The sequence below is a fragment of the Antedon bifida genome, chromosome 6 (genome assembly GCF_963402885.1).
Source record: "Antedon bifida chromosome 6, ecAntBifi1.1, whole genome shotgun sequence".
Lineage (NCBI taxonomy): Eukaryota > Metazoa > Echinodermata > Crinoidea > Comatulida > Antedonidae > Antedon > Antedon bifida.
The window spans coordinates 13,245,658-13,266,846 of NC_136231.1; the positions used below are offsets into that span (position 1 = coordinate 13,245,658).

Sequence of the window (21,189 nt, forward strand, 5' to 3'; positions counted from 1 at the left end):
GCTTAGCTCACAATTTGCAGTAATTTTTACTTTATAATTAGTCCAGTGTATTTTTTAATGCTGAATAATTTATTTTTTAGCCACGAAAAGTATACCTACAAAGTTACCAGAGCTGACATTACATGAAAAAAATGTTGAGCTTCAAACCCCTATCACTTCTGAAACTAAACATCTAGCCTATTCATCACAAATGGGAGTTATAGTTGCGGCAGTTATAGGAGTTGTTGTGCTTGTTCTAATTCTATTCGGGATTATGTATTGGTCAACGAACATGCGTAAAACACGTGACAGGAGCATGGGTCGACTTGACAGTATACAAAGCGTCAATTTCCAGCAGGTAAAATAAAGATACATTCAATACTCTTCCACAAGTAACCAACATCTTTAACAGTTGCTGAAAACACATCTCTTTTGTATAGCATATTACATGACGTAATTTCTACCTAGTTCGCAGTTCGTACTGTTTTAACGTTTTGCGCACGTACACTTTCACAATATACTACTTTTTGCCATCATAGTAAACATTATGATTTAGTTTGGTATGTAATAATCTATTTGCCCCGAGGGGTTCACCACATACCGAATGCACGAGGAATCTTTCTTCGGATTTTATTTCAGGTGTTCAGATGGCTCAATGTGTAGTGCAACCGACTTTCCTATCAGAGGTACCGGAATCAAATCCCATCATGGGAAAACTATTAAATAAAAGGATTTATTTGGTTATTATACTGAAAGGACAGTTCAATTTTGAATGGGCTACTTTTTTTTTTAATCATAACTCAAAAGTACTTGAATGCGCAAGTTACGTTTTGTTGCGGGTGGATAACCAAACTCGTCCTAAGTGACGATCGAGTTTAAATCTTTTTTTTTTAATTTCATTTATATGGCGCTTTTTATAAAGCGCCTGACAAAACAAACATAAAAAATCTTAAATAAAAAATGCAAGAAGAAAAGGTAATCAGGCCTGCCATGGATACTGACGTCATCGGGCGAGTCACTTAATCATCCCACACTGTAAATGGAGCTTAAGTTTACTTTTAAAAAGTGAAAGTGGGGTGACTTACGAATTTCAAAAGGAAGTTCGTTCCAATAGTGAGGTCCGAGGTCCGAAAACGAACTGTTACCAGTTTTAGTTGCACCACAAGTATGCGAGTGTCCATGGCAGACCTGAGTCCACGTCTGTTAGATTGAAAATTAACAGCGCATTTGCTAACGCAGTTATACACCTGAACTAGGATCTTGTATCTAACGCTGTCTTCTATACATAGCCAATTTAGTTGACGTAACAAAGGAAAAGCACTCTTCGTCAAGATACCTGAAAAACTAATCGGTAGTGTTTGTTTTTGTGTTTGTAAGGCATTAAAATTATTTTGCGACATCCCACCAAAAAGCGAATTGCAATAGTCTATGCGACTTAAGACTAAGGACTAAACAGAATCAGTACATACATTATTATCAATAGACTTACGAATACGATATAAATTTTCTTAAATAGAAATTAGCGACTTGTTTAACCTTAGATACGTGCTCAATCATTTTTAGGTGTTCATCAAGGAATAAACCAATATTTGTAACAACTGCTTCGCCAATTTGGAGCTCAATGTTAAGTGCATTACAATTACATCATGGGGTGAAAACACTATCATCTCCGTTTTGGAGTCATTTAATTTTAGTTTGTTGTCACGCATCCAATCTTTTAATCTATTGTGCCTAAGTCCCGTCTTAAGACAAGTCATTGTTTGCCTATCACCATGACCGAAACTGTACTGGGAATGTTTTTAACTTCATTTTAAAACTGCCACTGAGGGATTAAGGGTTTGAAGTAATGGCTAACATAATTTGTACTGGAAACGTCTTAAACACATCACCCAGTTTGTGGGTGTGTTGGGGGCTACAGTATCTAAATCAGATATTTTAATTATCAGCCAATATGACACCTATTTATTTACACAGTTTACAACGTACTTAAAACATAGGCCTGTCATAGCTATGTATACAACTCTCATTTTGAAGCTAAACTTGAAGCTGGGAAGTATTTGTTTATAGTCTAACTAATATAACTAATTTAAACTAATATTAGTTTAGTTTAAAATTTATTTTCGATAAAATAAGAGTACGTTTCAGGCAATTTTAAGCGTTTACAAAATTGCCTTGAGTGCGCAGATTTGTGCGCGCGCACTGCGCGTTAAATGTTATTACGCACTCTCTTTGCCCGATTTCTGTTTTCTTGACTTACTTTTCAACTCGAAATTACGTTATACGAGCACGTCAAAAGTGACAGGCTACGCACGTGTAAATTAAAAAAATATAAATGTTTTTAAACATTTCAACATTTTTAAACATGTTTAGCAATTTCGGTCAGTTGGTAGGTTGGTCGGTCGGTTCGTCGGTCGGTCGGTAAACACTAATGAGCACGCGACTGCAGCCATCTATATGGCCTTGTTAAAAAAGAGTGTGGCGTGTTATTGAAGAGGGGTGGAGGTTGGTGAATATATGGAGATACTGGGGCCGGGTGTTATGTACTGAGAAGGCTTTAAACTAATTTTGAAACCCACCATAATTGCTAGTGATTTATAAAAGGAATTTTTTTTCCATATTTAATGAGGGTGATCCATCCAGCAGTTGCTGATCATTAGGGACCCTCCGAGGTTCACAAGACAAACATATACACAAGATGTTTTTTAGATGTTTTTATTTGAATGGTTTTATGCTATATTTGTTTTATAGTGTTTTCTTCCAAATTAAGTTTTGATCAATTTAGAGCATGAATTAAGCCATTTACGTGTTTCTAAAAAAATTACTAATACGAATGTTTTTTATAAATCGCATTCTACTCACAATCCTTAGTACATTCACTGAATTTGAGTCCATTCCGACTTAAAATAACGCTATACGAGCACATTAGAAATGACAAAATGCACATTAATTGCACAAAAGTGTTGAAAATGGTAAAACAATCAGGCATTATTAAAATGAAAATAATTCTTCAGGATGCACAATGAACCCCAATTGTTTTAACTTATTCAGAAAGCCATTGAGGGGTAGATATAAGTTCATGTAAACATTTGACGTAAACAATGTTGGGACGTCATTAAATGGCCACTTGAATTTAAAAATTATTTTTTTTTCTCTTTCGTCATAGATTATCACATTCAACAGAGCGCATCTCAGTTATTTTGTTCCCAATTTTCGCTTAAATTTTAGTATGTGATTGCTCAATTAATTAACTTTCTCATGAGTTGCCACCATTTTAATTTTGATGACGTCATCACGCGTAAAAACTTGAATAACATAGGTCGTGTAATTTCACCTTTGCTGTATATTTGAATGTATTACAGCTCTTCATAATTGAAAGTTACCTTGATGATTATAATTTATTATGAAAGCTGATGAAAGTTAGATATGAATTCATATAAAAATTAAGTATTGTAATATTGTGACGTTATAATATGGCCAGTTCAAGATAAAAAGTAGTTTTTAAATTTCTTTAGTCGAAGTTATACACATTTCAAAGAGCGTGCACCGCGCTTCTAGGTGCCATATTTTCTTCCAAATCTTATATTTATTTGCTAAATGCATTACCTTACCGAAATTGTCATCTTCAATTTGTGATTTTTTTTAAAGTAAATGTCAGTAAAATTATAAAAATGATCACCTATAATTCGTCAAAGTGACGAATTAAATTCTAGTTAGTATTATAGTATTCCACTAAATAATGAAAGATGAAGAGATATCCAAACGGAATTAAAGAGTTTAATTTTAAAGTATATGCTCGTGAAGCAGACTTGAGTTTCAACTGGCGACTTTTGGCAACATTTTAAATGTTAGGTTCTAAGCCCTAAGTAATAAAACACAATAGAATATCAATTGATGATATTTTGTTTTTCTATATTTGTAGTTACTAAGAGAACGATCATTATCAAACGAATACAACGAAACGGGTGTAGCAATACAACGCTCCCCGGGGATTGCTTCTCCTGGTATGTTCTCATTTTCCGGGACGGGCTCTCCGCCGCTATCCCCAGGACCCATGTCTCCAACTTGCAAGAGTCCAATGCCACCGTTGTCACCTCAGGCAGAATACTACAGGATTCCATGGGAAAATATGATACTAGAAAACTTTTTAATTGCTGAAGGAAACTTTGGACAAGTCATGAAAGGAGTGGTTAAGAAGGAAGGAGCCGCAATACAGGCAGCGGTGAAAATGTTAAAAGGTATGAAAGATGATGAATAATAAATAAAATAACGGCAAATGAAAAACTAGGTATTGCAATTTTCATAATCAACATTCTATAGATGTGGTAATGTTCTCCTAGAAATAGCAAATATGAAGGCACATGATGTTCGGTATTTCATATTTTGTAATACTAGTATCGTAAATATAACGTCGGACTAATAATATGGATGAATTTGAAATACATAATTACTTTTTAAAATGTATTTCTCTTCTATAGAGGGTGCGAATGATAATGACCGACGTGATTTTTTTGGTGAATTGATGATAATGGCTAAAGTCGGCTACCACCCAAATATTGTAAATCTCATTGGTGCATCAGAATATCAAGGTAAACAAAAACACAAAATAAAAAACATCCCATGAAATACATCAACGATCTAAGCTTGATGAACCGAAATCAGGCCTAATTTGAAGTAGGCCTATTCTGTATCTAATTATCCGGTATCATAGGATGATGGTGTTTCTCATTTTTAAGCTTGTGCTAAACAGGCACCACATGGGATACACATGCGATACTGGACTAATTAAAAATTCCAAGTTGGTATGAGTATTCCTATTAGGAACTAGGAACCCATATTGTTTATAATTATTCCATATTATACACAAGTCAGTGTTTGCTTAAATTAGTTGTCTGGGTTCATCTTTTCAAAATACTACTAGTTGTAGAGGATTTGACTAGTACCACCTTCCATTTATTTGGTGTTCTTGTAGTCAAAGGGGTCAGTAAGATGAAAATTCCGAAAAAAATTACACACGGTATTTTGTTATGATACGGGTCTTGGGTGTTCATAAATTGAGAATCAAAGGTCAGTGAGGTGTGTAAATTTCACAAACTACAGTTTTGTTCTTCTCACATATATTGTTATGATATAGGGTAGGGTGTTCATAGATTTAGGATCATGCATAATAAGCCTTAAAGGACACAATAATTGTAGAATTTCTATATAATAATAATTATTATATTAAATTGGTAAAATCCATACCAAAAGCTTTATTTTGGTATTAATATGACTGTCGTTTGATAATATTTTAATTAGTTAAATGTTTGCTTATAGGAGTACTGTATGTAGCAACCGAATTTGCAGAATATGGCAACTTGCTTAACTATTTACGACGAAGTCGCTGTTTAGAAACAGACCCAACATATGCCAATAAAACAAATTTAGCATCGACACTTTCATCTGAAAACCTACTGCAGATTGCTGCAGATGTTAGTCTCGGAATGAAACATCTCTCAGAGAAGGGGGTACGTAACTACGATGCGTTAATCTTGTAATGAAACATCTATCAAATAATGATTGTAGACCTACACAAATCCATGTGTCTGTATGACAAATTCTATTCTAACTTTTCTATATCATGCATATTTGGTTTGTATTACTTCTGTTTATTTGTTCATGTAATGTGTACAACTATTTATAACTATTTCTATATTATTTAAGTGTGTCCACCGTGATTTAGCTGCCAGGAATATTCTACTTTGTGCAGACGGCGGAAATATTGTTGCTAAAGTTACAGATTTTGGACTGTCAAGAAGCGAAGAAGTTTACGTTAAAACGACAGCAGTGAGTAGTACATTTTTTAGTTCATCGATTACATTTGTGACATAAAACAACCTATCCGGTAATTGGTGTATTGCCATGAGTAGAGTAGAGCCCCAAATTTGTACAAGAAACATTTGTTCTAAATACTTGCATCAGTGTGACAAATATACCATTTATCGCCTTTAATTTAATTAAATTTATTCACGACTTGACCTCACAGAAACAAACAAATATTACCGGTAGCATTGGTGACCTACCGTAGGGAAAATAAGTTCATCCATTTTCATATTTTTAAGACACAAGGTCAGGAAACATAAGGAAAAATATTGCCTTTATTTATAACGTTATACACAACGGTTATTCCAGATAACTGTAAACAGAATAATTTATGAACACTTTGGCGCCGAATGGCACTACATTTTTATTTTTTCATTTCATTTATTTATTTGACTTAAAGCAGATTTCAACTGTCCCGATTTCGGCGGGATTGTCCGGCTGCTGGTGTCCCGCTCCAGTCCGAATTCCAAAATATGTTATCATTAAAAAAAAAAATAGCACCTAAACAACTTTTCATGTCACAATATTTGTTCGTATGTAATGCGATGATGCGTGTGTTTAGAGGGAATTAGTCAGCAAAAACACGTAACTGAAGTGTGTGCAAGATCGATGTAAATAATTTTGACTGTACTGTACATTGATTTCCTGAGGTATATTCAAATTAGGAATATTTTTCTCCTCAGTATACTAGATGGTACTGATATGTTAAAAGTTAAAAGTGCAATTGTCGGGAACAATCTAACTGTTGGCGAGGCTAAGGTTTTGGAGACTTACTTGCACCTCCAAATCTGTCCAGATTAGCTTCACATATTCATCAAGGACTGGGGTTATCATTTGAATGAACTAGTCCCTGTGCAATGAAATATAATAGCTAAATTAATAATTAGTAAGTTTTTAACACTACAGCACAGGGCAGCATTTTAGCTTTTTTTCTTTGCGATGGAGGCTCTACAGGGCTGATCTAAGACAATTTTGAAAGTTATAGCTGCTAGTTCCTTGGAAATGGCACTTACCTCAGCCAAATTTTGAAAAATAGAGCTGCTAATTCCCCGGAAATTGCGCTTACACATTAATATATGAAACGAAATTATAAGTCTACAGGACCAGCCCATCCTAGTTGGGGTGGAGCTAAGAACATTTTTAAAACAATGTTGCTAGGTCTTCATAAATTGCACTTATATACTTTAAAAATGTCAAATCTTGAAAGTCAGATGGGTCACATCTATATCCCGATATGCGATCAATTTTTATTTATCCTGTTACTGCAAGCATGGAGCTATAATAGGATATTTAGGTATATGTCTAATAAATGAATACATTTGAGTGTAGGATGATTGATACATTTATCAATTCATCGCGAATGGGAATGTATGTAACAAATTTATGTTTTATTTGTTTAGGGTCGATTACCTGTTCGTTGGATGGCAATTGAGTCTATAAATTATAGTGTATATACCACAAAAAGCGATGTGTAAGTTAGACTTCGTCATCTTCGTATGTATGACAACATTAATGAGTAATTATTAATTAAATGTTTATGTAGGCCTAAGCCAATTTGTTTGTGAAAAACAATGACGAATAAAACCCTAAATTAAGAAGGCCTAACAACTAATAAAATGCTGTTGTTATTTCAGGTGGTCATTCGGAATTTTATTGTGGGAGATTGTTACGTTGGGTGAGTGTGGATTTTTTATTTAAATTTCTGCCAAAGTGCAATGAAAACAAATTTAAAAAGCAATGAAATACCAAACGGGGCTAAACTCTATGCTTGTTGGTCATCAACAATTAATCATATACAATAAATTGACCAACTGAAAATATTTTCGACATTTTAAACATTCTAAAAAATAAGTATTGAAATAATATACAAATTTAAAATAAGAATTTCAGCGGACAATTTCTTCCAAATGCGAGTAAAGATCCTAAATGCTTTAGTTGTGTAACAAAAATCTACTATTACTATTTGTGTGTTATTAAAGTATATTTGTGGTAGACCTAATTTACAGTGCTTCGCCTTTTCAACAGGAGGCACGCCGTACCCAGGTATGACGTGCGCAGAACTTTATGAAAAGCTACCAATGGGCTACAGGATGGAAAAACCATTGAACTGTGACAATGAAGTGTAAGCATGACAAATTGATAAATAATAAAGCGAATTTATAAATTTGAGAAGTTTGCTATACTACTACTGTACTACTACTGTTTGCATTTGATCTTAGTGCATGCTACCGAATGCTACAAATAACTGAACATACAATAAAGGAAGATCGACAATTAATTGAATATTAATATTACAAGACGACTTTCGTTAAAGATGTATTGTCCCTTTGACTAATTCCAAAAAAATAAAAAATAAAAGATTTCGAAAAAAAGTGGGTCATTTTAAAGTATCATAATAGTAATTAACTTTCACCAAAAATTAGTCGAAAAAAAAATCATTTTAGCTAAAATATTGACGCTTTTCTGTTCAAAAAAAACTTCGATCAAAACATATCTTATAATGCAACGCGCTTGTTTGGCTACTCTGTATGCATAATCATAAAACTTCCTCACGATCTGTGTGAAAACACCTTCTCAACCGTGACGAGTTGTAAACAATCCTAATTAGCATCATGCATAATGCATACTCGTTTGAAATCTTTGTTTACTTTCGCTCGCGACGATTTTCCAGACGAAATGTAATCAAATTAATTTACCTGTTAATTACGTAAACTTATTGTTTTTGGCTCGAATTTTCGACTTAAAGTGAATAACTTTAATATTACTTTGATATGGCCAATTTAAATTTAGAATATTTTGACCTTCATTTTTGTGTGTTTCAAGGGACAATACATCTTTAAGAACGCCTAAGTAATTTTATTATAGTATGCCTAAATTTGGTTTCTGTGCAATGTGAATGTAGTACCGTATTTTAATGCCACTCCTTGCAACCAAGTAAATGGTGTTTTTTTACGTACAGCCCTGACTTGTTGTACATAGAGAACAAATATTTTCGCCTTGAAGCATAATAGTAGGCCTAGGCCTAGTCTATCTGAGATATACTGTTGTGTTGCCCTGCTGAAGTAATTTGTACATGCGATAACTATTTATAGGTATGACATTATGCGACATTGCTGGAGGGATAGACCACATGAACGACCCACCTTCGCACAGTTATATATTGCAATAAACAGATTGGTTCAAGCCACAAAGGTAAAAATGTGCATTATCTTTTACTATTTTTTACGGCCTTACCACGTTGAAACATCGGTTCTCGTCAGATCACCAAAGATAAGCAGTACGTTGAGCCCGGTTTAAGCTTGGATGGGAGACTATCTGGGAATAACGGATGCTGTATATGGAGCTGGGTCCAATTAGGCATTTGAAATCAGCACTTCTGATTCTTGTGGCAGCCCCTGTTGAACCCACAAATGTGAAAACGCCCACAAATGTGAAAACGACCACAAAATGTGAAAACAACCACAAATGTGAAAACGCATCACCTACAAATGTAATAAACAGCGCCCACAAATGTGAAAACAACCATCGCCCACAAATGTAAATACGCCCACAAATGTAAAAAAAAATCTAATTTAGTGCTAGACTCAAACAATTTTGATCGACTTAATACATTATATCATGATTATATTGAGTTGTTTCAATAATTGTGTATTCACGATACGTCTGTTAGGGTCGTCGTTATTATTACTATTTTGCTGCTCGTGCGCGCGATATTCGCATTGGTAACTCGTTGGTTTAATGTACGTAATAGTTCAAGACGATATTTGTTAATTGCTGCGCGGGTGCACGATACTTCGAGGTCAAGGCCTTGTTATATCATTGTTGCTTGGCTTACTATTATGTACGTATAGTTCCAAGTCAATGTTCGATGTTTTTTGCGCGCGCACAGGATACTACAAGGTCAAGGTTAAATTGCTACTTATACGATGTTCGATGTTTTTTGCTCGCGCACATGATACTACAAGGTCAAGGTCATATATACCATTGCTACTTGTAGTGTTTGGTTGTCAACTCGTTTGCTTACTGTTATGTACGTATAGTTCCAAGTCGATGTTCGATATTTTTTGCACACGATACTACAAGGCCAAGGTCATTATACTATTGCTACTTGTAGTGTTTGGTTGTTAACTCGTTGGCTTACTATTATTCGATGTTTGTGTACACGATACTACAAAGTCAATGTTATATAGTGTCGGCGGCTATATAACGAAAGTTCTGGGAAATTAGACATTTTGTTGGGGTTTGTGGGTCCATTAAGGAGTAACGCCCCTACACCGAAATATACAAAGTACTATAGTTTAGTCTAAAATTATACTTTTTTTCTATACATCAGTAAGCCATGGACTTTGTTCTGAAATAAAAGTAGATTGTTTGATTCAAATAATTGATTGATAAGCTAATTTTTATTATTTCTTAAATTATCAAATAGAATATCAATTAAAAAAACATCATTAATGACGAAAAAACAATAATTAAAACTATTAAATAAATTCATCTGGTTCCGAATGTTTAAACAAGAAATATTTCTTACAAAAAACGCCGCTCGACTTTTTTGACGTAACAGTTTTAATTATTAACGGGAAAATTTTTTATTTTATGTTGAACCAAATAAATACATACACAATTGGTATAAATACCTTTAGTTGTGTATGTATTTACATAAAAGTAATAATTTCCAGTTAATTACCTAAACTTCAGCAAAAGTATGGTGTTTAATAACATAAATTAACAACAATTTTAATTTTAGTGATTACCGACGAACCTGTAAGTAGGTAGTCCATTTACTAAGATATCTCTATTTAAAACTAGGATATCTCTATTTAAAACTAAGATATTTCTATTTAAAACTAAGATATCTCTATTTAAAACTAAAATATCTCTATTTAAAACTAAGATGTCTCTATTGAAAACTAAGATATCTCTATTGAAAACTAAGATATCTTGTTAATATTTAAATGACAGTTTGGCCCGCCATATGACGCGCATCGAAAAAAAACAACCAAACACTACAAGTAGCAATGGTATATATGACCATGACCTTGTAGTATCGTGTGCGCGCGCAAAAAAATATCGAACATCAACTTCGAACTATACGTACAGTAAGTCAACGAGTTAACAACAAAACACTACAAGTAGCAATATACATGACCTTGACCTTGTAGTATCGTGCGCATACAATTTCGAATCAAACATTGACTTGGAACTATACTTACATAACAGGAAGCCAACGAGTTAACAACCAACCACAAGTAGCAATTGTATATATAGCCTTGACCTTGTAGTATCGTGTGCGCGTGCAAAAAAAATAAAAAAATATCGAACATCGACTTGGAATTATACGTAGGCCTACATAACATTAAGCAAACGAGTTAACAACAACCAAACACTACATACAAGTAGCAATTTAACCTTGACCTTGTAGTATCGTGTGCACGCGCAAATAAACATCGAACATCGACTTGGAACTATACGTACATAATAGTAAGCCAACGAGTTGACAACCAAACACTACAAGTACAAGCAACAATGATATAATATGGCCTTGACCTTGAAGTATGCACGCGCGCAGCAAATAACAATACAACTATTAGGTACATTAAACCAACGAGTTAACATGCAAATATAGCGCGCACGAGCAGCAAATGGTAATAATCCAACGCGTTAACGACGACCCTAACATACGTATCGTGAATACACAATTATTGAAACAACTTAATACAATGTATCTAAATATATGAACATTAACCCGATCAAAATTGTTTGGGCCTAGCAATAAATTTGATTTGAATTTTTTTTTACATTTGAGGTTGTTTTCACATTTGTGGGTGATACGTTTTCACATTTGTGGTTGTTTTCACATTTGTGGGCGTTTTCACATTTGTGGGATCAACAGCCCCTGCATCTAGTATCTGCCTCAAACGTATTGACTTATGCCTCTCCTCTGGTTAAGGTGGGCACTGGACGAGAGAAGCCCTTGGTCAATGTTGGGACCAGCCAAAGGTGCTTTTAACAGTTTTATTAATCATCATTCATATGAATGTAAGACTAATTGACATATTATCGTTTACGACCGAAGTCGGTCATATAAATTTTACAATTGAATTTCGTCTACAATTATACTAGTGTAATTAAAACGATTTTTATATAAATTATGGTTAATTCTGACATAGGCGAGCACAATGGAAAAACTTCGGGACAAATCTCTGCCTTGGATACCTACCTGATCTATTTCAGATGTATCGTGAAATGTAAATTTGATAACATCAGTTTTCACTATTACGATATTGTTCCATATTTCTATCTTAGGAAGAGGGTTTTATAATAACATTTTTCAATTAAATTTCAAAGTAATTTCCGGGTTCACGATAAGTTCACATGTTCACCTTCCAACTTCCTGGTTTCAACTAAGTTTGCCGTTAGTGGCTGTGGCTATACTATAGCAATTTCAGTTTTTGTTTATTTTCGGATCGGCCCACGCGTGTGAAGAAGAAGTTAAAAAATAAAAATTATACTTCAAATTAATAAAGATCAAATTAAATATACGCCATAAAGCATCGGAATATATTGTGGGGTATAGTATTATAACATTACATATGGAGATCTGATAATAGGACATTTTGTTTAAAATCGAGTGAAATCCCGATAGTCGAGTTTTATTGAGTAAGCTGGCAGGAATAAATGTAGGCCATCTGTGTATTGTTAGGACCGGGATGTCTACCCATGTTGCAAGCCGTCTAAAACGTCTTCCTTCTTGGGCCGAAACGGCCCACTCTGTCGCGGAAGTTAGTTTCAAAAGATGTTTAAATTAAATAATTTATTAATTATTAGGATGATCACTTTGAATAATAACACCCCCCCCCCCCCACTCCCAAAACCCAACTATCTAATAAACGCCCATCCACATTTATACACACAATATTGTATTATATTTATAGTAACACAATGATACTATTTGTAGTAGAATTCATCGCACTGTTATCTACAATTTACCAAGCATTTGTTATTCTTTTTTACCACTTTTCATATATCTATTAGAGGATTTTATTTGATTATAAATGTTACCATATAATTAAAACCAAAAAATTAAACATATCCCTTGAATAAGCACCTCCCTCAAATGAACTCCGCCTCCCCACCTCAGCCCTATAAGGGCCATACACACTATAGGCCTACTTTAAAATGTTATTAATCATCTAAGACACCGTGAAACAGAGTAGGTTTAGTTTTACGAATGTCAAGCATTTTCAATAATGATAACCGACAGAAAACTTACAAGGAGAACGTCCTTTTTACCCGAGTCATTATCATTCCGAGAACCATCGTCTAAACTTCCTAGAGGGGGAGCGAGCGAAGCGATCTCACCCTCTAGTATTATAAATTATTACTCTAGTAGCCAGATCAGTTATTGTATAACATCACTGTCTCAGGATAAGTTGTGTAGAGACTGTTTTTTGTTTGAAACATTAGTAATTAGTATTCTTGGTCATCTTTTAACCAAATTTTCTGTTAGCATGAATGTAAATATTTGTATTTCTAACAATTTGATACCAAATTTAAGTTTCTACGACCAGTAATTATAGAGATATGAAGATGCCCTGATATGTGGGTCAAAGGTCAGAAATGGCATTTCTGATAATTAACTAAAATATACCATTAGCCTGAATATGAATGAACATTTTGAGACTAAAATTGACTTGCTGCGATCAGTGGTTGCCGAGATGCAATTACCTATTTGTGTTTTTTCATATAACCCTTGACCCTTTGACCTTTGTAACATTTTTCAAAATGTGTAACAAATAACAAAATGTATATTTCTTTCAATTTAAGACCAAATTCAAGTGTCTACGACCAGTAGTTACGGAGATACATGCATGCCCTGGGGTGTGGGTCAAAGGTCATAAATGGCATTTCCGGTCATTTTTGACTGAATATAAATGTATACCTTCTGATCAATTTGAGACCAAAATTACCTCGCTGTGACTAGTGGTTGTCGAGATTTAAGGACTTATTGGTGTTTAGTCTTATAACCTTTCACCCTGACCTTTTGACCTTTCGCCACATTTTCAAAATGTGTAACCAAGCCAAAAATGATTGTTTGACCATCCTAAACCAATTTCTGAAGTCAAATTCTCTAGACCTCAAAGTGCATACGAAAGTTGATCTAGCTACTAGAGTATTGGAAGTATCATTAATTTTAAAATATTTGTGTATTTTCAAGCTATTTTTCCATTTCATGGCGAGTCACCCGATAAGTTGTAATCTGGCTGTTATAGCAGAAAGTCCGTCTGGTTGTTATTCAAATTCAAATTTATTCACCTCCATTAGGAGAAACACATAAAAACTGTATAGCAAAATAAAGCATATCAAAATGAAGATTCACACGAATCAGATTAAAATGGTTTTAATAAGTTAAATAAATTGTCAAAATCATTGTGAAAAAGGGCAGACTTAACGCTATCAGAGATACCATGATTGACACAAATCCACAAATTTACACATTTTTGAAAGATTATGGCGGTATGTACTATCAAACACAATATTACAAATAGAAAAGATTTAAAGAGTGAAGGAGAGCAGTGTTTCTACAGAATTTAGGTAAACCCAACGCTGCTTTAATTAATTTACTTTGTGTTTTTTCTTTGTGTCAAGAATATCCTTCTTCCTCAGATTTACACATTGTAGGCCATACGTTAGAGTTGGTATCAGGACTGTTTTCCAGACATGTAGTTTTACACCTGTAGACGAACCATTTTACACATGCCAGTTCCTTGCAATGCATAGACAGCTCTCTGATATCATGTGGGATCTTCAATAAAAGAGTCGCTATCCAATCGAGTTTGAACAATACCATGAAAGCCCAAGTGGTCTAATGGTTAGGACAGCTTTCGACCGGGTTGGAGTCTCGGTTGGGGCGACTTTTTCTCGTTCTCACTGATTTTCTCATCTTATCGTTTCAAATTAATTAATTAAATTTCAGTATATCACCGGGCGGTTTAGAATTAATGTTCTTTTCTTGTTGTGTTTATATATATAAAAGTATCTCTTCGGAGATCCTGCTTCGTGAATACAATACTGAAGAAAGTCTGTCTGGTAGAGCAGAAAGTATGTCTGTTGTTATAGCAGAAAGTATGCCTGGTTGTTATAGCAGAAGGAAATATATCTGTGGCCGTATTCACCATTCACACTTAGGCTTAGGGAATCACTTACCCTTAAAATTAAAACAAGTGAATATAATTTAAGGGAAATAATTAAATATTTATTGAGTTAAGTGAAATACTTAATGTTTAAGGGAAATATCTCACTTAAGTGTGATTGGTGAATACGGCCACTGGTTTTTAGCAGAAAGTCTGTCAGGTTTATAGCAGAAAGTATGTCTAGTTTTCAGAAAGTCTGTCTGGTTTTTATGGCAGAAAGTCTGTCTGATCGTTATAGCACAAAGTTTGTCTGTTTTTTATAGCAGAATTCTGACCATTTTAAGAGAAATTCATTGGTTTTTTCATTGTGATTTCTGTAACACATTTTTATTGTATACAAAATCTGAAATACATGCATGTATATAAGCTTATGTGATAACAAACCTTTTAATCGTCAAAATCATACTTTGCACAGACATACTTAACTGTATATTTAACAATCGTATTTTAAATATTTGCAGACGTATGTGAATGTTGAAAATAATGAAGGATTTACCTATGTAGATATCAACACAGATGATGATATCAACCCACCAGGAAATAGTGCGGCATCATTCTTACTTAACACATCAAAGTGTTGAAAATAAATGACAAATGAAGAATAAAAGACTTGTAAATATTTATTTTGGTGAAATATAACATTCCCATCATTGCGTTGCAACTGTAAATAAGTTATTACATTCCTAAGACGAAAGACAAATATTGCCAGTCACTCTGGTTGTGTCACATAAAATGGTAAAAGGAAGCCAATTGTGGGTGTCCTGTCGACCTATTGGAAACAAGTCATTTCAACCAATGCTGATAACAATGGAATTACTTTTAACATTCATTACTGTACGTAATAAATATGAATAGGCCTATACAAAAGTGATTTAAAAAAAACCAATAGGCCTATTTGTAAAGAAATATTGAAACATTAAAAATAAAAATTGAATTAAAAAACTAAAACGTAGACATAATTACCAATGCAGCGTTTTTTAGAAAGTGTATGCTAGTCTAATGTTTAGATCATTTTTGGGATGTGTGCGTGTGGGGCAGTCGTGGGGGTTATATTTGTTGATTTTGAATATTATTGTGTAGGCCTATATAAAGTCTCACACATTTTTTCTCCAAAACTTAAAGACTAAAAAGAGCACTTCACTTCACTGTGAAAATGTATTTAAACTTGTTAATTTAATTATGTTAGAAACAGATATTTTGTTTATGTTTCTAGAACCGTACCATCGGTACGGATAGTTATTATAGTCAGCATATCATTAGAGTAAATGTAAGTTACGCAATTCAATAGTTTTATATCCATTATTTCTTTTGTTATTATTTTGTACAAAAATCAAAATTTTAATAATATATATATATACTTTTCTATATTTTACATATATGTTTATCAAATAAATGTGACAATGTCAGTTGGGCATGGTTGGTGATTTTATTAATTTGAAATAACATACAGTTTGAGTTTATAATTTTAATAATTCACATCTTTCGCCATAAATCCCAGAAAAAGAACTTAATGCACTATATAGTTTGTTGGTTTGAGATTATTACCAATTTGGGACTCGCCATCATGTAGACAGCAATAGTCTGTGACGTGATCCTTGTGTGTATCTCATTACAATCTGATATTATTTCCCTCCCCTAAAAAGTGTCACATTCTGTATATGATCTGAACTCAACATTATACTGGGAAAATTATAAACCAGCCCTCCAGTTAATGGTATGTTGCTTTTGGGCAAATTTCGGTAAATCGCGCGTTACTTACTTAATTTTTACTCGATAGTATATAAAGTTGGTTCACACTTTCTGTCCTGATTTTAACTACCTAATATAACCCTGTTTACTATTTAAGTTGAGTTAGATAAGATTAACTCAGTTTGCTACAAATTGCGCCCTCATGGGATCATAACGATTATTTTCGGTGATGTGTTAAAGTGGGACTCCTTAGACCCAAAATACTTCAAATTTAGTTAGAAGCATAAAACTTGTACCAAAAAGTCGCAACTTTTAAGATTTGAGACCATTAAAAACCATACATCCTAGAAACATGAAAATAATGGCAAATGATGCAGAAGTACTACTTTCTATTCATGTTTAATACAAACATATGCATTTAACTCAATACTTTAAGAGTTATTGAAAAATAATAGATCTGGACCTACTGTACAGTATATGACATTTTACCGCGTTGACATTTAGTGTTGTTAAAGAATAAGAGGGAACTGCTTTTATCTGAACTCAACATTATACTGGGAAAATTATAAACCAGCCCTCCAGTTAATGGTATGTTGCTTTTTGGTGAAAAGGTTAAATCTAGCATCATATACACAACATATGAAATATTCAATCTGGTCTAAGTCCATCGCAATACCGTGTTGCTCTTTCTCAGTCTGAGAGAAATCAGCGATCATATGAAAACATACCACCAACGAAGTCCTGAACATGTTAAACCTTATTTACTTTTCCTTGGTTAAATGGACTGCCTATCATCAAGCTGGTTGTGTTTGGGCCAATGTTCTAATCAATTGCGTAAACATTTATCTGTTATGGGTCATACATTGTTCTGATTATTCAGTCATACAGTAGCTCCTCCCACCCCCACACATATATTTTAGGGGGATGGTCCTCCTTATTTTCAATGCAAAACACTATAATGTTTTATACAGTATGTATTTGCTGTAATATTGATTACGAGTGTAATTTCTAGCAATCTGGAGGCGTGGTTTTCTCAAATTTTTAAAAACAAATATTATTATTAGATGAATTTACCAAGGCCGGCGTTGTAATGACCTCGATTATACAAAACAGTTTTTTTTAATCTTCTTTTTTTAGGAACCATTATTCCTATAGATAGTGTGGAGTCCAACATTGTAGGAGTGTAATTGTTATCTTTGCACATAACTTTGTAGGCTACACTATAGGCTACATTGTGTGTAACAAAAGGGAACCCCGGCCTATTTGACAAGGAGCTAATTTTAATCCTCTGAAAAACATTATACCAGTATCATTAAATGAATGAATTTTCCAGGTCTATATTCCAAAAGTTTGTCGAAAAAGAAACTTTAAACACAATAACACCATTAGTTAACACGCATCCTTACAGTACGTTCTTCGCCGTAGTCTTATTTCAAACCTTCTGAATTAGGTAGTCTGGTACAGAGATTTTTAGTAACTAAAAGAGATTTTTTACTCAAGTCCCAACCATGGTGAGGCTGAGGTAGTAATGTCTCTTCCACCCAGTCCATCAATCCCAAAACACAGAACTAAGTACTAGTAATTCCAAAGTAACTGAAGTTATTTGTTCGTATCAGTCGTTTTCTGATAAACTGTGTGACACGTACAATATAGTTTATAATTATTTACTCTCCTATCAATTAAGTTCTTTGACATGATTATATGGATGTGTAAACCGATTAAAACAACCTACAATTGCTGAGCAAGCCGGGCTTCCACCGGGAGTGCTTGGCAGCCATCTCACTCCCTGCCAAAAATTGCTTGATCTTCCCCACCCACATCTTTTGAAACAGATCTATGTCAATGGTAATACTGAGTGTCATGGTCGGTGCAACTGTTTTTTAAATTACCATGTTGTAATTTGTGCAGTTTATCCATGGTCTAGAGTATGACCAGCTACCAAAAAAAATATTTAAAACAATTTTTTTTAAATTTAATTAAAATTGTGATATCTAGAATGGTTTGAGCAATTAGCTTGTACAATGCAACACTGCATGGAAAAAATGTTATACTGTAGTATAAAACATTTTGATTATGGATTGTTAACAGTAGCTTCTCTGATCAAAATATGTATGGATCTCACTCAACACTCAACGCGAAAAACATAAGAGGGTGGCACGTTTGGAAATGATATATGCCTATGGCATTGGTTTTTTATTTTCTAAATCGAGCACAGCCTTTAGATTTTTTAGCTTCGACTGCTTTTGCATTTTAAGTAAATCTTTATGAGAGGGATTGTATTACAGTTATTGTTTAATTTAAGATACAAACAGAATAATAATGAAATGAATGTTTTCCTTTTTTACATAAATACTAAAGGTCAACACAGTAAATATCATATTAATGCATCTTTTCCAGAAGGTTCGCCCAATAAGCACAGATCTATTATTTTAAATAACTCCTATAGTATTGAGTTAAATGCATAAGTGCCTATTAAACATGAATAGAAAGTAGTACTTCTGCATCATTTGCCATTGTTTTCGTGTTTCTAGGATGTATGAGTTTTGAGGAATCAGACATTATCTGAGGTCAAAGGTCAATTTTTATTTTATTATAATATTTATACAAAATACTAACTTCTAAGTTTGCATCTGTATCCTAGTAGGCCTATGTGGCTCGGGTCACTAGGACCCTAGGAAATAACGCCCCTACCCTGGAAATACAGTATTATAAAGTGAAACGCGTAATAAACATTCATAAAAGTTGTAAAATAATCAATTTAAACAGCCTATTACAAAGTGCGACAACAGTTATTACAAAGTGCGACAACAGTTATTACAAAGTGTGACAGTTTTGTACAAAGTGCGACGGGTATTACAAAGTGCGACGATTATTACAGAGTGCGACAGCAGTTATTGCAAAGTGTGACAGCTTTCGTTATTAACAAAGTGCGACAGGCAGTTATTACAGTGCGACAACAGTTATTACAAAGAGCGACAACTTTCGTTATTACAAAGTGCAACCGGCAGTTACAAAGTGCGGCAGGCAGTTATTACAAAGTGCGACAGATTATTACAAAAGTGTGACAGTTTTGTTACAAAGAGTGACATCTTTCATTATTACAAAGTGCGACAGGCAGTTATTACAAAGTGCGACAACAGTTATTACAAAGAGCGACAACTTTCGTTATTACAAAGTGCGACAGGCAGTTATTACAAAGTGCGACAGCAGATATTATAAAGTGCGACAGGTTATTACAAAGTGTGACAGGTTATTACAAAAGTGTGACAGTTTTGTGTGGCTCGGGTCACTAGGACCTTAGGAAATAACGTCCCTACCCTGGAAATACAGTACTATAGTCGCATTTTGTAATACATGTCGCATTGTAACAAAACTGTCGCAATTTGTAATAACCTGTCGCAAACCCCGAAAGAACTATTGTTACAAATACGCAAACATTAACCCCATGGAGCGTATTTAGCTCGTAGTATCATGCAGGTACACATATAGCGCAGCAAAAATAGTGAAACGCGTAATAAACATTCATAAAGGTTATAAAATAATCAATTTAAACAGTCTATTACAAAGTGCGACAGCAGTTATTACAAAGTGCGACAGCAGTTATTACAAAGTGTGACAGTTTTGTTACAAAGTGCGACAGGTATTACAAAGTGCGACGATTATTACAGAGTGCGACAGTAGTTATTACAGAGTGCGACAGCTTTCGTTATCAACAAAGTGCGACAGGCAGTTATTAAAAAGTGCGACAGCAGGTATTACAAAGTGCGACAGCAGTTATTACAAAGTGCGACAGGTTATTACAAAAGTGTGACAGTTTTGTTACAAATTGCGATAGGCAGTTATTACAAATTGCGACGATTATTACAAATTGCTAGTACAAACGTGTATAAAAATCAGAATTTACCGTGTATTTTACACGGTAAATTCTTAAAAGAACCAACTAGTTCAATTCAATTGTTTAAAACTGTTTATATTTTGATATTCTTTTAGTCGTGGTAGACTCACAGGACATTCTTTTAATAAAATAGGTAAATAGGCCTATACACCAATAATAATCTAATCCACTGTTAAAAAAATATAATATGTTAAACAGGTCTATACTTAATCATTCTGCAGGATGTCTAAGTGAACAAAGGTAATTCACTGTCATTGTGAAATAATGGACGAGCATAAACATTTCTAATCGGAGAAATCCAATCAGAAAAACATAATTAATTAAGAAGTATTTATCAATTTGTAGATAATATCATGATATAAATAACACACAGGAATTAAGCTGTGAAAACAAAAATTTGTCATTATAATGAATGCAGTAATGTCCTCTATAGCAGTATACATTCAGGTTTTTCACTTGATATGCCAAGCAAAGTAAACATTCTTTAAGTCATTTTAGCCAACCAGGTGACAGCTCATGTAATTGACCGTGACGTGAATTATAGAAGCTCTCTGGCTTACACTGCGGCTCGAC

The 21,189-nt window shown here is 33.9% G+C and overlaps 1 protein-coding gene across 2 annotated transcripts in view; it reads left to right on the plus strand.

Moving 5' to 3' along the window:
- The window catches only part of LOC144845416 (tyrosine-protein kinase receptor Tie-1-like), a 38,182-nt gene extending 21,738 nt beyond the window's left edge, over positions 1–16,444 (plus strand). For both annotated transcript variants that reach the window (XM_078702730.1, XM_078702731.1), the window contains 10 exons: positions 81–337; positions 3,899–4,214; positions 4,455–4,565; positions 5,293–5,483; positions 5,680–5,802; positions 7,239–7,309; positions 7,473–7,513; positions 7,864–7,960; positions 8,931–9,030; positions 15,494–16,444. In XM_078702730.1, the coding sequence (XP_078558856.1) occupies positions 81–337; positions 3,899–4,214; positions 4,455–4,565; positions 5,293–5,483; positions 5,680–5,802; positions 7,239–7,309; positions 7,473–7,513; positions 7,864–7,960; positions 8,931–9,030; positions 15,494–15,613 (1,427 nt within the window). In that variant the 3' untranslated portion in view covers positions 15,614–16,444. The remainder of the gene's footprint in view (positions 1–80; positions 338–3,898; positions 4,215–4,454; positions 4,566–5,292; positions 5,484–5,679; positions 5,803–7,238; positions 7,310–7,472; positions 7,514–7,863; positions 7,961–8,930; positions 9,031–15,493) is intronic.
- The last annotated feature ends 4,745 nt before the right edge of the window (positions 16,445–21,189 follow it).